Below are 22,993 nucleotides of genomic sequence, written 5' to 3'. Positions count from 1 at the left end.
AATCAATACCAGGTTTTGGTACAAGAGTTAAAGAAATAAAGAGTTTTATTTGATCTCAAATTTCACCATACATTCATACATTCATTAACCAAATAATTCTCTAAAGCAAGTATGCTTGGGTAACTGACAAATAAATATCCCAGAAGAAGGATTTCAAATGTTAGATTTTCGCTTTATTTAGAACTTGTGTTTCCAAAACTCTTAAGTAGCAAATAGGCCAAACTTGCAGTATTTAAGGGAACACCTACATCAGGAATCACGGGCCTCTTAATTTTCAGTATTGCTCTCCAGTCATCTTTGCACAAGAAAAATGGATACGTAAATAAAATATTAACATATATTGAATGTAATGTGATTTTTTTACTAACTCTACCACAAACAGAATAACATAACACTTTTAATTTGGAATGGGACAAATACCAAATTAGAGGAAAGGTAATAAAATAAAATGTTCTTCTCATTTAACATTTTAGAAAAACTAGAGAGATAATATGTGTCACCTGAGTATTTTTAATTTGCCATATATGGCATTCTCCTTTTAGAAACTGTAATAGCCACTGACACTGAAGAGCAAGTGTATACACTAATGACATCACCACATCGTTGGGGTCACCTACACCTGTTTATCACACCATGCACTAGAGTTGTAACTTTCTGACCTATTTACCTTTAGTGACATTTGAAAACCTATTTGTCAAAAGCTGTAGAGAGTGTGAGGCCTGTAAATGATTTGAAGATATGTTAATCCCTTCCCATCACACCTGCTTTGGCAACTGTAATAACTGATTGTCTATGCAGCTTGGCTAGAGACTCTAGGGTACTACTTTCTCCAGGAAGAAGGTCAAACAGGTTAGGAGGGGCCAGCTTCTGCCTGTGTGGCATTTCCATTTGTTGCATGAGGTTTTCCGACAGCTAAAAAAAAATTTGACTCCAGCCCATGGACCATTAATAATACGTCTGAACTCTAAGCTAAGGTTGATTTCTGTGCTAGCTAGCACTGGTGGTTTAAACACACATTATAGAAAATCAAAATTCTACCTACCAACCGGTGAATTCTGGTCTTCAGCTCTACTCCTTGCAGGAAAGTTATTATCTGGATGATTGTTATATATAAATGTAGCAAGTGAGTGAAGGTCAGACGACATCTCTGCTGAACCCTCATATAATCCTACCATTGGCTCTACTATGTTCACAATTTCTGGAGCCATGGGGTCATTTATATACTGCAATTAAAAGAAGATATTTTAAAAAGACTGTGACAGTTACACTTCATGACTTAAATCAAATATTAATTTAAAAAACTGACAACTATGGAATCATATTGTTATAAAAGATAACATATTTCCATGACCACTGTCTTCTTTAGATTCCAAAATTTCATTCTCCAGCTACCGATACCCTGCATCACTGTAACACATTGTGATCACTGTATTTCCTAAGAGAACAATACTGTATTTTGGAAAGAAACAGATTTTGTTTCTGACTTGAATCAGTTTCTTTTTGGTAAGATAAGACATCCTCATGCAAAGGTTTCATGACTGAAATATTGTAACTGCTCACCCTCAAATGGTAAGTGTTCTAGGCATACTGATGTATTAGATATGTTTTGCTTCTCTAATTACCTGACCTCATTTGTATACCATGTGTGAGAGGTCTACATGCCTGCTTGATATACATCAATGATAGTAGTTTATAAGAGAGTGGAATTATATGCCAGAATAAAAATACATGGTAATATTAATAGTTTTCACACCAGATTCATGGCATACCTGTCCAAGACTCTGGACCTAAGGAATATTTAAAGTAACTGTAATTGTTCCTAGATCCTATAATGTAATTCACACATGTCAAGTTCACCAAAATGGCAAATACTGAGGAGAAAACATCAGGAAAAGATTATGGATGAATACGGTAGAGGTTTTTGTTAAGCTAGCAAGATGATTCTCCATTCTCCATTTGTACTAGCATAATTGATTGAAACAAAATGAGGGAAATGTGTTTTGGCCAAATAATATCGGATATTTGTATAGAATGTTGAGTTTGGAAATACATATTAATCAAAGAAAATGTTGCTTTAAGAAACTTGACAAGTACAATGTGTGAAATTTGTTTGGAGTCTAATTGGAATATACCTAATCAATATAGGACTTGAAGATAATCAGGAAATCTGAATGTGGTCTAGGTATTAAATGATACCAGGATGATATTAGGAATTTTGTTCATTGTGGTCATGGCATTATTTTGTGGATGGAAATGTCCATGATTTTTTAGAGATTCGTGCTTAGTTATATAGGACCAAAATGATGTTAAGTCTGGAATTTATATAAAAATTTGAGGCAAGAATGGTAACCTATTGATGATTACTGAATCCAGGTGGTAGGTATATGGAAGCTTATTAGACTCTTTCTCTACTTTTAAACCTGTGTGAAATTTTCCAAAATAACATAGTTTTGGAAAAAGAATATACTGAAAAATCTACTCTCTTTTACTAATTCTTTTTCAAGTTCTGCTTCAAAACTTACCATCAAACCCCTTCTTTTAAAAAAATTATTCTATTCATTATCAATTTCATGCTCTTTTACCCTCAATTTATAATTAATTCATAATACAGGTTTCAGTTTATAAGTTTTGGCTTATCTGTCTTTTAATTATCTTAGTTAGATGTTTTAGAGTTGTCTTCACTCAGAGAGCCAAAAACAGGTTTTCTAGGCCTTAGAAACATCAAAGCACTTAGAATTTACAAAAAAGAAAGAAAGAAAGAAAGAAAGAAAGAAAGAAAGAAAGAAAGAAAGAAAGAACGAAGAAAGAAAGAAAGAAAAGTAGATGTTTAGAAGTAAGTTCAGTAAAGCAAGAAATTTTATGGAAGTTCAGTTAACTATCTACAAAGACAAGTTACTTAAATACTAACTCTTCTGAAAAATAAAAGAACAGAGAAATTAAGTCAAAAAATCTTCAGTCCTCCAAATATTTACAAAATGCAATTGTCTAAATCTTGTTGCAATGCTAGCCAGAAAAGGGTTGTCATGAAAAGCAGCAGGTTTCCCATAAAAACTACTTTTTAAAAGTTGTGATAAAGAACAATGGATAGAGAACTCTATATGGGTTTGTTCCTATGTCCTTGTATGGGACAAAGTAAAGGTCTTCTATCCTACAACAGCTCACTTCAGTGCTGCCTCCACAGGGAAATTAGGGAGTGCAGGAATCACAAGCACATAACTCAGAGAAGCTCTGGTGTGCAGTCAATACTCTATGCCCAAACCACACAGCTGTTTCCACTATCAATCAGTCATCCTTTGAAAATCTACTGTGCACAAAGCACTGCAGAATGAACTATAGAGAGGAAGTACAAAGAAATTCCCCCTGAACTATGGTTTTGCATTAAATCTCTCAATATTTTCTATCCCATGTCAGACAAATTATTGAGAGTTAAACCACAGCATCCCATCAATTACATATGTTAAGCATCTCTGCTGACAAACTGCCATTTCAGAGTGAGAGTTGACCTGAATGCTTTTAACTATGTGAATGGTTCCCAAATTCTGGTATTCTGACATTAGAAAAACCCTCCACGACTAGAGCAATAATTTTAACATTAGCTTCGCAACAACCCAGAATGTTATTGCTAAGTGTGTTGTGTTGTGAATATTTCTCAAACTTAACCTCTAAAAAAAAAAAGACATTAGATTAGATGTTAATTAGGTTTTCTAACAAAAAAAGTAATAATATTAAAATCAAAAATGATAGGAAAGAGTTTGGATTCTAAGAGAGTAATGGGAAGGGGCAGAGAGAAGCAGTAGTAGAAATGAAAGAAATAGGAGAGAAAAAAGTCCATTGCAACACATAAAAATTATCGACTCATGACTTAATACAGGGTTCTCAATCTCAGCACTACTGACATTCTGAATTCGATAATTTTCTGTTTTGGGGACTGTCCTGTACACTGGAGGATGTTTAGCAGCTTCCCTGGTCCCCAACTACCTCAGTTGTGACTATGAAAATGTCTTAGGAGATTAACAAATGTCTCGTGGAGAGCAAAATTTCCCCTGGTTGAGAACCACTGAGTTAGAGAATGTCACAATTTGTCAACATGAAAGGCCTTGCATATGCTGCCGAGGAATTCTTGGAATTTATGTGAAAGAATTAGGAGTCTCAGAGTTAAATTCCTAATCCACCTGAATAAACCAACTTGATTTTACATGTAATAATCTTCATTATAGCAAATGTGATTTTATTTTCTTAAAAACCTTATTATATCTATCAGTTTAGGCTCACTGGAGGTCTGCTGAATCAAATTAATGAAATGTTTGATTTATTCTTAAGAAATACTTCTATATTTTAATATAGACTACTGTGTTGGTCTAGAGAGGAGAGTTAGGACCAACTGATGAACACTAGAAGACAAATATTTCAGTTCAAAATAAAAAACAGTGTAGTTTCTTATTCATCTGTAGATTTCTGTGCCTAACAGAGCGCCTAAAATTTCATGGTTACTTAAGAAATAGATGCTTCTGGGGCCATAACAAAGAATACTTCGAAGCTTATAGGATAGGACTTACTTCTGCAGTAGTAGCTATCTTATAGTAGTTGATCAAATATCTTAGCTAAGGTTGGATTCACATCATTTATTAGGAATGAGATTCATATATATATATATATATATATATATGTGGAAGTTGAAATAAAAGAGTTCAAACCTTGAGTCTCAATTTGCTAATATATTTTTCAAATATTTATTTAAATATTGAAAGTAAAATCTTATACATATTTCAGCTTGTTTAAATAATCCATATTTATTAAGAAACAAATAGATCATAGGAGCCACTTGAAAAAAATTTCAGTAAGGGTAATGAGATAAAATGATGCCTAACATAGAAGGGTAATATTATAATATATTTTTAAGTTTAATCATCGTAATGTACGTACATGGCTACAAAAAAAAGATGATGAATGGTTTATAATGAAAATAACAATTCCCTGTTTATGCCCCCCTTTCTTCTTACTTCCCAGAAGCAACACTTTAAACTGTTTTCAGTTCTTAAGGTGTTTACTTCTAAAACACTAAATAATACACTTATACTACTCTGTTAACACTCATTTATTTTAGAATCCATTGATTTTCTGCAATGATAGTGAAGAGCTAGGTCACTTAAATAATATAATCTTTGTCATCTGTTATCAATTCTTATTAGGTTACTTTCAAAATGTAAATAATATACTTAAATCTGGAAGGATTGTTCTAATAGATGTTTGAAATATAAAATAGTAGGCTGGGGAAGTGTATTGCAGAGTCTCTCAGGTAGATACCCACTATCCCCACCTCCTGTTGTTCCCACTTTGTAAAAATCTCCTCCTCTTGAGTTAGTTGAGACCTATGATTTGTATCTAACCAATAGAATAAGGCAAAGGGAATAGCATGTCTCTCCTGTGATCACATTATATAGACCCTGCTTACTGGATTGATGAAGTAAATGGCCTTGTTGAAAAAGGCCACACAGGAAAAAAATGGTGAGGTGTTTGTCTCTAGCCAAGAGCCAGCAAGAATCCAGGGCACTCAGTTCTACAGTCAAAAGGAAATAAAATCTGCCAAAAACTGAGTGAGGCTGGAAATGGATTCTTCTCTAGTCAAGTCTCCAGATGAGAACACAGCTCAGCTAGTCTCTTAATTACAGGCTTATGAGACTCTAAGAGGAGAACCCATCTAAGCTGTATCTAGATTTCTGACCCAAAGAAACTGTGAGATAATAAGTATGAATTGTTGTAAGCTGTTAAGTTTGTGGAAAATTGTTATAGAACAGTGGAAAACTAATATAAGTGAGATAACAGTAGCCCAGGCAAGAGACTGTGTGATCCTGAGCTGAAGTGGGAGACACGGGAACAAAAGAAAGACAGGCAAGTCACATTCTGGATGTAGAAATAACTGACCTTAACATTAAGTGGCTATTGAATGCTAAGTAGGCTCTAAGTCAGAAGTGACTCCAAGGTTTCAGGCCTTCATGACAGAGAGAACAATGGTTCCACTATCCAAAAAGACAAACCAGACATATATATCAATGTCACAATGCTCACTTTCAAAGCCTTCTATACCGTGGTTTCTTAGACAATGACCCTCATTCCGGAGATCTGTGTTAACGTCCAGTCAGAGGGATTCAAAAATTCTAAACCCAGGTACTGAGACCTCAAGTCAGTTTCTCTTTAGGCCTTATTTTGGACACACTGAAATTGTCTGGACAGACCTTCCTGTGTGTCCTGTGGGAGCTTGCACACGTCACTATCACTGTCCCAAGATCTGTGACCTCATTCCAATGTCACATCTTCCTTCCCATCATGAACTAGGTCCTATTAGCTCAGAGAAGATTTCTGTTTTGTTTTATGGGAAGAAGTTAATTTAGATGTAATGAGCCCTGGCAGAACCTTCCCACAAATGGCTACAATTAGGAATCCAGAGTGTCAGAGAGAAGGATCAGAGTAGAAAGAAATGCAGAAAAGTCAGACAAATAGGAAGCAGTGATTGAAACTGTGAGGTAATCAAAAGAAAATGTTATGAGAAAGCTGAAACCAAAGCTCTGTGGAACATCTTTACTAAAAAGTTAGAAAATAGAGAGTTAGCTTTTTTAACTTTCTCCATTTTTAATTGTACAAAGCCAAAAGATTGCAATGTCACAGTATATAAAAGTGTAGAAAGTGTTAAGGAGGTGTCAAAAGCTGAAAAGTGAGGGACATAGGGATAGATTTTGAAGCAGATAAGAACACAAGGGTGGTTAAAAATATTTGATTTGGCTGAGCCCAGTGGCTCACACCTGTAATCCCAGCACTTTGCGAGGCTGAGGCAGGTGGATTGCCTGAGCTTAGGAGTTCACAACCAGCCTGGGCAACACGGTGAAACCCCGTCTCTACTAAAATACAAAAAATTAGCCGGGCATGGCAGCATGTACGCATAGTCCCAGCTACTTGGGAGGCTGAGGCAGAAGAATTGCTTAAACCCAGGAGGTGGAGGTTGCAGTGAGCTGAGATTGTGCCATTGCACTCCAGGGAGGGAGACTCCATCTCCAGAAAAAAATGTTAAGTAATCCGTGTATTGAACACTACTGGTCTTGACTTCTTCTTTTTTTTTTTTTTTTTTGAGACGGAGTTTCGCTCTTGTTACCCAGACTGGAGTGCAATGGCACAATCTCGGCTCACCACAACCTCTGCCTCCTGGGTTCAGGCAATGCGTCAGCCTCCTGAGTAGCTGGGATTATAGGCATGTGCCACCATGCCCAGCTAATTTTTTGTAATTTTAGTAGAGATGGGGTTTCACCATGTTGACCAGGATGGTCTCGATCTTTTGACCTCGTGATCCACCCACCCCAGCTTCCCAAAGTGCTGGGATTACAGGCTTGAGCCATCAGACTTCTAACAAGATTTCAAGGATTTGAAGAGTTATTGAGATGGGGAATGGAGGCTACATTTTCAGAAGATCAATAGAAATGGGAAAAGAGAGTCCTTATCCTGAGAGAGGTACCAAGGTCAAAGAAAGGAATAACAAATGAAGAACACACTAAACCACAAGTTGTCTTTCTTATGTCATTTACTCCCAACCCTATAAGGTGGCTATATAAGCTCCATTAGAAAAATGAAGGCACCAAATCTCCAAAAGTTGGTTTGTCCAAAGTCATAGACCTAGAACATGGCAGAGCCAGGCCAAGAACCCAGGACCATTTGGATTTTAAGCTTCTGTCATATCGGTCTCCCCACATCAATCTCCTGAAAGGTGAACCCAAACACCAATTACATGGGAAGCAGAAATATCAGAAATGAGTCTGATCTAATAAATAAAAATATAATCAGAGAAATAAAAAGCATAATGCCTCCTTTTATTGAGAGAGGATAAGAGAAGAAATATTGGGTGGCCATATAAAGTGGATGTTCCTATGCCAAGATTAATGATCACAATAGGTCACAACTATTTAGTGCTACTCTCTATATGCCAGGTTCAGTTCTAAGCTCTTTACACACATTAACCCATTAAATCCTCATTATTAACCCTTTGTTATAGGGACCTGTAATCACTATCTTAAAGAAGAAACTGATGTTCAAAGAGGTCAGGTCAACTTTCCCAGAGTTAAACAGGTAGCAATGGCAGAACCAGAGTTTCAACCTGGTTTACACTCTTAACCACTTGCTGTATAGCCCAGTGATAGACGAAATCATAATTTAAATCCAAATCTGTATTTCTCCAAAGCACATGTTCTGTCTACTGTGTGACCAGAATTCCAGACCAGATAGAGACAGGAACAACAACAACAAAAATCTTTCTAGAACCTCTTAACCTCATAGGAAAACAGGTGTGGCCACCCATTCATAGATGTCATTAGCAGAAGTAGAAAACCTGTCATCTAGTCCTAAGAAAGCTCAGCATCTAATTTAAGATCTTCTCAGCAGGAGCAAAGGGTTAAGCTTTTGCCCTTTGCCTGAGTTGTCAACTAGAGTATCACAGAAAGCATAATTCAACATCTTTTGCACAGAGAAAGGGAATCAACATAGGATTAAAATTTAACCCTGGGTTGAAGATGGTAAGCAACTGGGAGTGATAAGTCCTGGGTGGCCAGAGTGCATTGAGCACATGGTAAGGTCAACTGTCATGTATAGGTAAGTGCCAGAAATAGAGGAGGGCTGGGACTAGAAATAGAGACAGCATTGTGGGGAAATATAACAGCACAGGTAGAAGCAGCAGCAATTCTGAAACAAAACAGCAGACGCCAGGTGCTGAAAAACTATCACATTTGTCTTTAAGGCCCAGTGATTGCCACACTGGTCCTAAGGATGTTTATTCTTTGAGTGCCTCAGGGAGCAGCCAGTATCTGGACATGACTAGCCTGGAGGCTGAAAGGGTCTCACAGGTGAACAGTTGATGAGGTGAGGTGAACAAAGACAGTGAAAAAAAAAAAACAATCAGTGCTGCCTGTACTTCCTAACAGAAACAAAAGGGAAAAAATAAGACTTTCAGTGTGAATAGAAGCAAGTACATTGCCTAAAGATCCTGGTCCTCTTATTTTAAACCTATGAAATACCTTATATTTCTTTTATTTAGTAATGTGATTTCTTAATCAAATGTACTTAAAAAAAAAAAAAGAAGCAGCAGCTCTGAAATTTACCTTCCCAAGACCAAATAGAACAGAAAATTTGTCAACAACAGCTACTGAAATTACTGTGCCTTTCACTGGCAACTGTTCTAAATTGCAAGCACAGCCTTTGAATGAGTACTTAAATCATAACAAGAGTTTCCAAATAATTCATTAACTAATTTAGAATAACAATATTAACTTACGAAAACACCTTTAGTTCTGTTTAATTGCACAGTTGACATTTTTTTATATAGTGAAAAAGAATAAGAGCACTTAACTAATAATATAAGACCTAAATGAAACATGATCTAGCTAGATTATCAGCATGCCCCAAATTTACCTTACTTTGTATTAGTAAGTTGCCAAATATTTTGTGTGTGAGTGCTAGCAAATCTTCCAAACTATCAGAGCCAGAACCGAACCAAGCAGAAAGGGCTCACCAATAAGTAAAATAAAAATGCAATACCTCATTCTTTTTTGTGAGCAAGGTATTTTCCAATATTATTCCTGTCTCTGGAAGTAGCACTTTCACTCGGTATTGGTTAATAATTCCATTTGGTTGTCGTGGTTTCTTCCAAGTAATTCTGACTTGTGTGGCTTCTACCTCTGCAAGTTGTAAATCAAACACAGCCCCTGGAACTAAAGAAAGAAAAGAATACAGGGGAAATTGAAAAATATATTTTCAAGTGAAAAAGTGCCTACATTCTTAGCTCATAATTTAAGATATATAAACAATTCTAGAGAAATTAGACGGAGGCCACAAGTGGTGGTTTATGCCTGTAATCCTAGCATTTTGGGAGGCCAAGGTGGGCAGATCATGTGAGATCAGGAGTTTGAGACCAGCCTGACCAACATGGTGAAACCCCATCTCTACTAAAACTATAAAAATTAGCCTAGCATGGTGTTGTGTCCCTTTAATCCCAGCTACTTGGGAGGCTGAGGCAAGAGAATTGCTTGAACCCAGGAGGTGGAGGTGCAGTGAGCAACCACTGCACTCCAGCCTGGGAGAATGGGAGAGTGAGACTCCATCTCAAAAGAGAGAGAGAGAGGGGGAGAGAAAGAAAATAGACAAAAAATTTATTTTACTAAAATATGTTTTTAAATAAATGGATTTTAAATTTCTAAACATTCTCAAAATGTAAATAAGGAACACAATAACAGAATAATTTTCCAAAATAAAACTCATAACATTTGTTTGAAAAAAATTAATTAATAAAAATAATTTCCTTGAGAATCTGCCTATTTGGAGATGATGAATGCCCAATTGAAATCTTGATGGTTTCATAAAATTCATAACAACAGATCAAAAAATAATACCCTGAAGACTCTGAATGCAATGAAATGTAGTTGGTAAGTTAAATTAGACTGTGTTGTAATTTATTACATGAAACTGTTTGAAGAGTTGATTTTTTTTATATTTTTAAAGTAATCATGTTATTTTCAAATTTCAGGTGCCCTCACTGATTGCAATGGTAAAGAAAAATTGGAACAAACTAACAATAGGTTTAAAATAAAGCACCAAGAACTTAAAGCAACATGTAGTTACAAAGTCACCAAGTTTCACAGGAGTAATGGGCCAAAAATAGACATGCCCTGGCATTTTCACCATTTTTATCTACAGTTTAACGTGTATTTATGAATAGCTAATTCATCCCTCCAATCCCTACTTTCTTACCTATAGAATGGGTGTAACTATAGCTTTCCTATTACTATACAGGTTGCTATAAGGAACAAAAAGTTCAAGAAAATTTCTAAAATTTCTAAAACTTTTAAGAAAGAGAAAATAACATAAAATTATGATCTCTTATGATTAGATTGTTGTTACACTTTAAATTAATTTCCCTAAGGTGTCTGGCAGTGGTACAGGTTTGGCAAATTCTAATTAGAAGATAGGCATATAGCCTTAAAAGAGAACAAAGAAAAATGACCTCCTTCCTTTTTAAGACAAAAGAAAGGAATTGAAAAATAATTTTACAACTCCTGTATATGTTATTTATAATGAGCTATGCTTAAGTTGGCTCTATAGTAAACTATAACTGTATGAAGTTTTCATCTAATAGATTAGCATTTCCTTTGTCTTCATGAAGTAACCTGTAAAGACTCTATATATTGTGACATTCGTTGAGTCATTCATTCATCATTCAACACAGTGAGCATTCTTCATATGATCACTGTTCTAGGCACTTGAGGACAGAGAAAGAAATTAAAACAGATAAAACCTTTGCACAGGTCACCTCTTGTATGAGTTTTCCTTCATTAAAATATATTGTACCTAGAGTTAATGTTTGTATTATCATATTTACCAATATGCATTTTTCAAGGGTGGAGAAACTTTCCAATTAATTGTGTGGTATAAAATAACATGGCTATTTAAATAGCAAAACTCTCATTCCATCTTTCTTTAAAATTTTATTTTACAGTCTCTATGCAGACAAAATATTAATCTGAATTGCATAATGTAAATCACAGAAGAGATCTGGCATTTTTTCCATTTAATTTGAAATGATGTATAATCTGAACTGAAAAAATAAACAGCTTAATGACTACACTGATCATATGAATCAGGCAACTAAACCCTGCCTATTGAAAAATAAGTGAGATGACCAGTTCAAGTCAATGCAACACGTTAATATGTTAGATATCAAATATTATGCAGGACAGTAGAAAAATATATATATTTTACTGTCTCTTGTTTTCTAGTAAAACCCAAGAGTAGTAGCAGACACTATTTATCATTAAAGAGAACATATTTTTCAATATAACTTAGTATGCATTGTCCCATGATACTTAATGCCAAAAATTATAATCCAGGTAGAGATTATGTTGTTCCATATTACCTTAAAAATGTATCTCAAACTTGCATAAAAATAATGACTATAAACTTAACTTTTATTCCCCATTTATAAAAAGCTTGGGGGATAAAGGAAATGGAGTAGACAGCATCATATCTTGTCTTTAAAAAGATACTTGGTCTGTTAGGCCACAAATTCTTTTGAGGAAACTAGAGAAGACTCCTTTAATATTGATACAAAATTAACTAAAGAAAATCAAACACACAAGGTAATCATATGATTCAGCATCAGGTTTGAAGGTGTTGTCCACAGGGACTACCTAAGAGTCATTCTCAACTCAATACATTTATAAATTTTACTAATAAATGAGAAATGTTAGACATTTGATTTTAAAAAATCCCATATTTGCTTTACCTCAATGTCATTTGTTTCCAACCTCAAAATTAATGCTCAATGGTGAATTTTCTAGATAATGCCAAAATTTAATTTTGAAGGTGTTACATACATGGACTACCTGAGAATCACTCTAGGGTTTAAATTTTATTAATACATTAGAAACATAGTAGCATATGATTTATGAAAATATATTCCAAATGGTTTGAGGTGTTCAGATGAAAAACTACAAGAAGAAATAAAATAGAGACAAATAGCATTGAGGTAAAAAAAATACATTAAGATCATTTTTGCCATTATCTAGCAAATTAAACTTTCTTTAGAAGTACATTTTGAAAAGCCTATATTAAAAATTAAAGCCATTGAAAATCCTGAAAACACAAAGTTGGCAAGTTCTTGGTGATTTTCTTACAAAGATTTTACTACTATTTGCAGAGAGTAGCAAGTTTAAATCACTTAGGACAAACATCTTCACTTCCATGTCTTTTAACAGAGAGTAAACAAGAGTCTCGGAAATTTGTCGGCTTTTAAGAAATTGTCATGCCAAACTATCCTGACAGAAAAGTTATTAGACATATTGAAGCATTAAAGTTTGCTTTCTTTGTTTTTTTACCCCTCACACTAATTAGAAGAATGCCTATGTTGCATCCATCAGCATTATCTGATTTTGGAATAGGCAATTCTATGATATTTTATACCCTTGGAGATTACTATCTTTTTTTCCCAAAATCATCTATTTTCATGTCTATATAGAAATCTACTTTTCAAAATATTAAGGGACATATAGGTGCCTTATATATGTATATGTCAGAAATTCATGATAACTGCTAAAACAATAGGATGCTAATTTTCTTTCAAAGTAGGCTATGGACCATAACATCCCTAGTGGTAATGAAATCAACTCCACTGTAATGTAATAGCACAAAACATTCTCCATAAGAGGTCAATGTAACATTCTCCTATGAGTATCTGAAGATTTATAAGAGCACCAATTGTTTTAAAAGGTAATTTAAAAGAAGCAAGCTAGTCCTAATTATTTTTTAAATAGACAATAGACTGCTTTTAAATATGGAGAGGAAAATAAATTAAGTAACTTTAATTAGAATACTAAGAACCCTGTTGTATTAATAAATTAAAATGATAATCTAAAGTTAAGAAATCATTTTTTAATTGAAAGTAGATAGTTCTAATGAGTTATTAGTTTGTTCTCATATTGTTTAAAGATCCATTTATTTCAAAGTTTTAAATAGTGGAACCAGGAATAAGTAGTGGTATCAGAAGCAGAAAGCTACATTTACTGCATTTGCCAGAGTACTCCATTGAAGCAGCTCCTGAGACTGAAGTATCCCCAGAGAACTCCATGGACGAAGGCTGACATGAGGATGTAAGAACCATGCCAACCTTGCCTTTGGTGGAGCCCACCAGTTGCCAGGAGGCCCCTCTAAGAGCCACCAGGGTGTGGTCCATAGGGGGAGTGGCTCAGGAAGATAAAAGAATGAAACTCAGGACAAATTGCCTTTTATACAGGGCAAAGGGAGTTATCTACTTGAAATAATTTGGTGTGAAAAACAGGCCTTGTGAAATATATTGAATGATGACCATAAAGTTCTACTTCTGTGGATAAAAAATGTAGAAATTAAGGCAAATAAAATTTAAAATATATCCAAGACAAATAACATGGCATTGTACATGGCATATGCATTGTCTATTTCCCTACTTTTGTCAAATGCCATAGTCCAATAATGACAATAAAAAATTTATTTATTGAGTTGCAGATTCTATTTAGAAGTCCCAAAGTCAGCTGGTCTCGAAAGAGGACAAAATTTCAGTATTTATTTAATTGTAGAACAAGAATAGAAATCAGTGGGTACATTGAATTGGCTGAGAAAACTCTAGTAAGACCAAAGTCAAGGACTCTGCTTTATTTGAAAGTATCCATAAATCTTCTTAGCTCTAGGAAATGTTTAAGAGTGGTTTTTAATGGGGAAGATGGAGGAAAATTTAAGATTTAAGGGAGAAGCTATACAATGCTAAGATTCTTCTGATAGAAACACAATGGTAAAATTTTAATACAAAAAAAGAACATTTCCTTATGAGTATGTATAACTTTCTTATATGTATACTGAAACTATATATATGTTAGGATTTCATCTGAAATAGATAAAACATAACTTTTATGTTCTTCCAACAAAATATCAATGGTTGCCTCTTTAAAGGAGAAAAGTACAAAATTTCCTAATACTTACTGCCCTCTAATGGTCAAATACTTGAATGATGAATGTATGACCAGTATGTCTCCGTGTGTGTGTGTGTGTGTGTGTGTGTGTGTGTGTGTACATGTGTACATTTCATTTATAAGTTACTGTATGTTAGCTACCACACAAATGAAGGCTGGAAACTTTTCCAAATGTTAATGTGTTATAAGAAATTACTGTTAATTTTTGTCCATAATTACAATCCCTAAGTAGAAATGAAGACATTTAGCAAGTTCAGTGTAGGCCAGAAAAATATGTTGTGAAATAGTATGGAAACCTTTTTCTTTAAAGTATAGTTCACCTAAGACAATAATATTTAATGAATACATATAAGAAAGTTTATTGAAGAAAAATACTATTTTCATAATTTCAGTACATGCTGGTAAATCTGTATCATGCATCCACTCAGAATCTTCACTTGCTTAGAATACCGTTTTGATTATAAACATATTTTGTTGTAAGCACTGGGAATATAGGAATCCCTCTGAATAATAGTTTGTGAGAAAAAAATAGATTCCACATTAAAAAATGTAGTTAAACAATACGAAATGTGTTTATCTTACAACTTCTTGAGGTTATGCTAAATTTTATTGTGAATCTCTAACAGGCCAATGCTATATATGATATTTCCTAACCTTGCCTGATCTTGGGTCCCTATTATTATGAAGCATGCTATGAGTTTAATGTTCTGGAGAACACATGTTCAGAATGAATTAGGTAACAATTTAATAAGGAAATAACATGATTTAAGTAAATATAAAACAAACTGTTTCTAATACCATGTTTTACTATTCAATGACGTTCATAAGTATACCAAAAATATTTCATTCATTCCCTATGTTCTTACCATCTGGTGGAGTGAATACTGAAAGATTTGACTTGGGTCCAATCCCTGCGCTGGTTTCAGCCGCAATATAGATGTCATACATTGTAAATGGTGTTAGGTTAGTGAATGCGTACTTAAGGTCTTTTGTGCTGTTATCCAAAATGCGACCTATAAAAGTAGAATGGATTATTTTTTACCAAGAATGCAATCATTTTCACATTTAAGTACAGAACCAAGACAACAATTCAAGTGTTAAGTTGTACACTAAAATTTGTTATTATAATATCAAAATTGGATATATTTTAAACATGTGGCTTAGTAGTACACTGATATCAATTTAATGAAAACAAACGAAGAACATGAAAATGTTCCAGTGCTTAAAATTATTTTTATTTAATCATAAAGCCCTTTTGAATTACCATGTTATTTTTGACATATTGAAAGGGGAAACATCAAATTTTATCAATTTCAAAAGTGACCAGATTTCATACTCAAATGTATTCAATTAAAATGTTAAATAATGTCATTATCTTCTTAAGAGGATATTTTTAGGAAATATTTCTAGTTTAGCTTCTGAACAAAATTCCTTAGTCTGTCACCACAATTCTTTAAATCTTCAGCTTTGCCTTGAATGTTTCCTTTACCTTCTTGCTCTAACTGCAAACTGGCTCTTTCCTAAGAACACTGCTTTTGTTCCCCTACAGATGCCTCAAATGGTGGCAGTCTATTTATGCCACACAGCTCTCAAGTAACCAGGCCTTTCAGTGTGGTAAGTGTTGTCCTTGCTCCTCATTGCTCCATTTTATTCACTAATCTCCCTCCCTCCTTATAAAAGCCCACAGCTTTAAATTCTTTGTTACCAATGACATCCACTAGCCCTCACAGTTGTAATCTAACCCAAGGGTCATTTACTCCCATGTAAGCATTTACTCCCTTGAACCAAGCTTTTGGTTCAAGGCTACCATCTTAATTTGTGCTGATTTTAATATCCTGAGAGATAACCCTTAAATTACTTAGATATTTCCTTAAATAATCTAGTTTTCTAAAATTTCAGCCACTCCCTCAAGATCATAGCTTAGACATTACTAACACCAATTACTTCATATCATTAAGAATGTCAGTTTCATGCACCTTTTTATAACCACTTTTTCCTATGTCCTTTACATTTCCTCTAGAATCCTAAACTGATAATTCTTTAAATTCACTGAAATCAACAATCCATTGATTTAATCACCTATTTTATTTTTATTTTATTTGACCCCTCACCACTCAATTTCCATTCTTTATCCAGCTTTGGTGCCAATTTCAATTATAATCGCTGCCTTACACAGGCCTCCAATGCCTTGCCCTTCTCTTCTTGAAGGGAGCTGGAGAACCTCACAAAACCATTAACTGATATCACTTTATTTGTAGCCCAACCTCAAACGAGCCCTACCTGGTGCCTGGAATCTTACTCAGCTTACATAGTCAATGGTCCAATCACTCTAGTCTTCCGATGATTATTTTACACTTACTCTTCTCTGCTCAGACCTCTAATAACTTCTGCCCTATCTTCACTCCCAGCTAATGGTCTTGCTTCCCATTACACTAAAAAAAGTAAACCAATTAGAAAATATTTGCCACAGGCTCCCACCAACACAACTATATATTTACCAGTATCTATACCCATATACTCTGCCTTACAATGTATAAGAACAAATTATGGACAAATTATCTGTTACTGTGGACAAGTTATCTGTATTCTTATCTCAAACCAATTGCTACATTTGAGCAAAAGATCTCACCTTCTGCCTACACAGACACCTTTCCAGTAATTCTCCTTTTTCTTACATCGTTAACATTTTCCTTATTTTCATCAGCAAACAAACATGCTTTATATGTTCTTACTGAAAAGAAACCTGTTGATTCCACTTATCCCCACCCTTACTCTCTATTCACTGCTTTGCTTTGCAGCTAAACTGAAACAAGTTTCTACACCCACTGTTCCAGCAATCTTCTCCCATTTACTCTTAAACTAATTCAATTAGGTATTTACCCTACATGCACCACCATACTGGAAGCATGTGATCACTCCCAGGTTGCTAAATGTAATGGTTGCTAAATGCCTCTCACTTCATTTGTCAGCCAGCCTCACATAAGAGTACCTCAGATAAGTACTGAACAATAATATCGGATAGAAAAGATGTAACTGTGTATCCATGTCTGTTTCTGTGTACTGGATGGGTGAGTGGAGGCAATTATCTTTTTTAGGAAGTAAAAAAAACTCAGAATTTGAAGAGCATGATGAAAGGCAAAGGTTACTCATGATGGTGATGAGTGTTTCATACCATAGAAATTGCAAAATAAAATAGTTGGAAGTTTGTATCTTTTTTGATGCTCCCAAATAAATGATACTATGTGGCTTTATGTTATTTAATCATTGTTAGAATTAAATTTCTTTCGTAGAACCATAGGATCTCAATCAGGAGAGAATCTTAGACTTTACATAATTCACATAAATATTATATTAGACTTTACATAAAATATTATATTATTATTATGTTACACAATAATATAATATTTGAACCTCTCAAAATATCTCTGACAAGTGGATGCCCAGGTCCTGCTTCCTTACAAAGATGGAGAACTTGCCACTTAAAGCTGCCCCAAAATTTTAATACTTTTTTTTTTTTTAAAGCAGTTTTAGGTCCACAGCAAAATAGAGCAGAAGACACAGAGATTTTCCATGTTATTTTTAGAGAGCTCTTTATAATTATTTTTTAGAAATTGGTTCCTAGCAGTGAATAGAAATCTGATTTAATATAGTCAAAGTCCATTGTTCTTGATGAACGTAGCCGAGGTCTTCTTGTTCAAATATTTGAAGATGTGTATCTCCACTAACACTTTGGTCTTGAGGAGTTATCACTAGTTTTCTCATGTGCTGCACATAAAGTGTGGAACATGAATAGTGTTTTGTCATTCTTATACTCATTTATGATTTTAAATTAAAAAATCAAAGGACTTCACCTTCCTTATGACTTTCCTTTTGTTTGCTTCGATCTTAGGGTCTTTTAAAAAGAGTCTGATATTTTTAAAAAGAGTTTGATATTGGTAACATATTTTATGATTCTTACTCCAAAAGCTGCCCCAAAATTTTAATACGTTTTCTTTTTTAAAGCAGTTTTAGCTCCACAGCAAAATAGAGCAGAAGACACAGAGATTTTCCATGTTATTTTTAGAGAGCATAAAACCAATTAAGACTTACCTGAAGGTCCATATAGTTCAACTCTATAACTAAATTTCCCTGTTACTATAGTTGGTGGGTCCCATAAAATTGAAAAGGATTTTCCTGTGATGTTGCCTGTTACACAGTTTTGTGGTGGTCCTTCAGGTACTAAAATGAGTATTGAAAATAAATACATAATATATTTAAAATGAAAGAGCACCCTATTAAATACACATAATAAAACACAAAGTCAGAGAAAGAAAATAAAATACCGCACTTAAAAGCAGAGTTTTTTAACTTAAAAAAGAAAAAAATATGGAATATAATTGAAACTTGTGAATAACACATGCTGGATTATCCGATAAATTTATTTGTAATGATTACTGATTTTATTTAATTCTCTATATTATTGCACTGTGCAAGTTTCATGCTAATATTCATTGTAATATACTTATTGTCAAGTTACATTGTCCTGAAACATTTAATACCTGCATTTATACATATACATATATATATATTGCAACGAAGACTGGATTATCTGGCTTGATAAACACCTTCTCTCTTATTAATGCAGGTAGAAGTTTCAAGAAAATAACTCTCAAAAATTGACAATAATTTTTATTTTTTGTATCAATATTTGTATTTTGTTCTAAGAAATTTATAACCTACAGTTGGAGGATTCAAATGTAGTATTGGTAACATAAAAATAACAATGACATTTTAAATTACTCGGTTTTTCATAGAAGTTTATTCTTTCTTTTAATTGAAATAAAACAATTCCAAATATTTTTCAAAACAAAATTATTGTCTACCAAATTTCACCTTGTATCACCCTCATGAAATTTTTTTTTTTATTGTATAAGGCGTATGGAAGAAGAAAATGATATGATTCAAAGATGATATTTAAATTAACAAAACACTTCAAACTTCTATGAAATGAAAAATGAAACAAACAGCTATGTTATTAGAAAAAAACATGCTTTAGTGAAATTACCCTATCAATAATTTTCAATAACTTTAGAAATTAGCAATTACAACCTAATGCCTGATATTGTGTTGTGATATATCTAATATCAGTTATGTATCATGCATATAATACATACCTATATATAATGGACTATATAAATATCCATGAAATTTTATAAATATATCAAATAAATAAATAAATACACATATTTACATGAATACTGATATAGTACCATAATTAAATATATGAATACCTTACCTGAAAATATGTTCTCATAAAATTTAGTAGTAATAATAATATCTAATTATTCTCATTTAATTTTAATACTGCCACTATAAGGAAGGTACTACTACTGTCTCTATTTTTCAGATGAGGAAACTGCAGTGCAAATAGGATATAAATAGGTATATATTTTAGCTACTGCTTGTATCTGATACTGAAATGTTAACTACATGCTCGTTTTGCTACTGCAGGTATCTTCATTTTTTATAATGGCAATAACAGTGAGAGAAGGGTGTAAACAATTATCACTGATTTAGAACAGCAAAGATGATTACAAAAAATTGCTGAGATTATAAATGATAAAAGCTTGTATTTGGATCATGGTCAGTAGCTCAAGAATTGTTTCTTTCAAATCTTCTTTCTCCTTTTAAATACTTATGTGTACTATAATATAAAAGAGTATAGAAATTTGAAGGAACCCCAGATGGGATGCCTATGGTATATTATTAAGGAAAAAAGTTACTGAAAGTTAAGGAATATTAAAAATAAATATCTATATGAATAAAATAAAACATTATTCTCTAAATAGTTTAAATCTTTTTATCTACAAAAAATGAACCATACCTGATTCTGGTGTTCTGACAATCGTACTATCAATATAACCTGCTTCAGTTGTAACTGCTGAAACTTCAAAAAGATATGTCGTATAAGGTCTCAAGTGTGTCACTACAAAACTGATAGGCTCTTTCCACACAGAGCTGATCTTATTCTGTGCCATCATACTTGATGAATACGTGGTACGCAATGGAGGTGTAACTCTACCAAGGGTTGGAGAAGGGCTGGCTGTACTCCATAAAAAAGATTCTCTATTCTCCTAGTAAGTAAAATAGTATCAATGAAGAAATTATGTTGTATTTCTTGGTGAACATGAGAATGAGAACATATCATTTACTTCTTTTCCTTTTATGCTATATATACACATATAACATGCAAGTTATGGACAAATTGGCTAGATTTTAATTGTACCCATTATGTCTGCAGTTTTAGAAGAGAATATATTTATCACATTCCTTGTACTTTAGTCTTTATGAATAGAATTTCAAGTGGCTTAAAATAAAGGTAAAACCATAGCAAAATTATTTATAAGAATTTTTAAGCTACCTGTTAACAGTGCAAGAGCCAAAGAGCTGAAATAATTTTACTTTTGTGAATGTTCAAGTCTATGCCACTTTCTTACTGTTAATGACCATTTCTTCTCAGAAGTACTCTAAAGTACTAACATGCCACTAGCTCACCTGTTAGGTGTGTACATGTGTTAGAAATATATCCTAATTTGAAAAATATTTTAAGACTTTTATAAAGTATTTACAACAAAAATAACTGTGACAGTTTTTCCATTAATAACAACACAAAGATTGCAAAAATGATTTTAGGAAAAGCATTATGCTTATCATATAATAAATTATGATGCTTATTATGTAGTAAAGCATTACTATTATGAGGTTTATTATCAATGACCAGAGTAATAACAAATTCTTTACCAAAGATATGTACAATAAAAATAATCTACTTCCACAAATTTGACCTCGACTATTACCCTACATGTACTCTTCCCTCCTGCCACGTGGAAGTAAAATATTTTCTCCAATTATATCTTATACTTTTCCACCTCAGGGCTTTATAAAGTCTCCTCCACATGGAATGCCCCATCACGCTATCTCTCTCTGTCCCTTCTCCATGGTGTATCACAAATGCTACTCCTTTTATGAAGTCTTTTTGGAACTCCCTAATGATTTTAATCTCTCACTCTTGAATTCTCAAACCTTTCCTATATTCTACCTGAATAAGGCCAATTGTGTATAGCATAATACTGTAAGTAATCAAATAATTAATAAAACTTTGTGTATAGCATGATACCATAAGTAATCAAATAACTAATAAAACTTGGGTAAAAATACAGTATCTAGATGCTAGAAGTGTGAAAATATGTTTATCTAAGATTTTCAAGACATAGAAAGTGTTGTGTGATACTTACATTGCATTCTGGCAATTTCCCAGTCAAAATGTCCTCTACTCTGATTGAGACATCTTTCACTACTATTCCACTTCTGGCATGCTTGACACTAATCTTGAAGCTGGTAATTTTGCCATTTGGTTGCCGAGGTAAATACCAAATCAGTTTTACTGCTGAAGAGTTGTAGGCCTCAACTGTGAGATTCACCACTTTTCCTGGAGCTGGGGAAGAGAAGGATTGAGAAGGAAAAAAATCTTGTTATAAAACTTAGAATTGCATTTATATAATTTCATGGTATGTGAAATTAAATATACAATACACTGCATAAAATCTATTTGTGTAAGGCTTTTATAAATATATTTAATTGACCTTTGCCTATAATGAAAAACTGGAGTTGGGGCAAATCAACTTTAGGATAACTGGGCTAATACATGCATTCATGAAATACTTCAAATAAGTATGAAAAAAAATTCAATCAATGTTTGTGAATATACAAAAAAGTTGGGATAAGTTTTTTATTCCCTTAAATATTTTGAAATAATGCTGTTTCATTAGATGTGGAAAAAGTAGCAAATTGAATCAATTGTCCAACCATTTTCACCAAAAAGCACATTTCTGGAATGTTTATAAATGCCTAGGGCCTAATATCAAGTGATACCCTCCAACTGATTGTTATTATTGTATTTAACATTTTTTAAACTCTCAATATCAACTTTCTTCAGAATTTCATTATGATTTTCTATAACTTATTGATAATATAGAGTGATAATAATAATCTAAGTTCTGTTTTAGTTGGCATGAAACCAATACAAAGCTCAAATTAGGAGAAATTATGCCCATTAACTTCATGGTAATGTAAGTAAAACTGATCGAGTAAAACACCAAGATCCTTCAGAATATAAAATAAATGTGACAAGTCACTTTTGAAAGAAATCAAAGCAAAACAAAACATCTGAGATAAAAACATAAGTGATAATAAAGATGCCTAATATTAAGATGCCAAATAACTAGCTTTTCAGTTTACACTGTACAGAAAAATGCTAAAATATAATTTATAAATAATAGTCATATAAATTACATAAGAAAGATCTTTGGAAGGAAGTCTATATATCAATGATATAAGGTAGGAATTAACGGAGTTCAGGATAGTTGCATTCTAATAAAAATAAAACAAAATGCAACTATTATTGGGAATAATGTTGGATAGGATGTTAG

The 22,993-nt window shown here is 33.3% G+C and overlaps 1 protein-coding gene across 1 annotated transcript in view; it reads right to left on the bottom strand.

Annotated features, from left to right (window-relative positions):
* The window catches only part of PTPRQ (protein tyrosine phosphatase receptor type Q), a 233,478-nt gene that overhangs the window by 191,189 nt on the left and 19,296 nt on the right, over positions 1–22,993 (bottom strand). Inside the window, exons 8-13 of the mRNA XM_035257125.3 lie at positions 21,800–21,999; positions 20,389–20,638; positions 18,615–18,743; positions 15,392–15,538; positions 9,571–9,743; positions 1,043–1,223 (exon numbers count right to left, since the gene is read on the bottom strand). Of these exons, the coding sequence (XP_035113016.3) occupies positions 1,043–1,223; positions 9,571–9,743; positions 15,392–15,538; positions 18,615–18,743; positions 20,389–20,638; positions 21,800–21,999 (1,080 nt within the window). The remainder of the gene's footprint in view (positions 1–1,042; positions 1,224–9,570; positions 9,744–15,391; positions 15,539–18,614; positions 18,744–20,388; positions 20,639–21,799; positions 22,000–22,993) is intronic.

This window comes from Callithrix jacchus, chromosome 9 (genome assembly GCF_049354715.1).
Source record: "Callithrix jacchus isolate 240 chromosome 9, calJac240_pri, whole genome shotgun sequence".
Taxonomy (NCBI): domain Eukaryota; kingdom Metazoa; phylum Chordata; class Mammalia; order Primates; family Cebidae; genus Callithrix; species Callithrix jacchus.
Note: the sequence above shows the minus strand (reverse complement) of the source record. Positions and strands in the feature narration are given on the sequence as shown.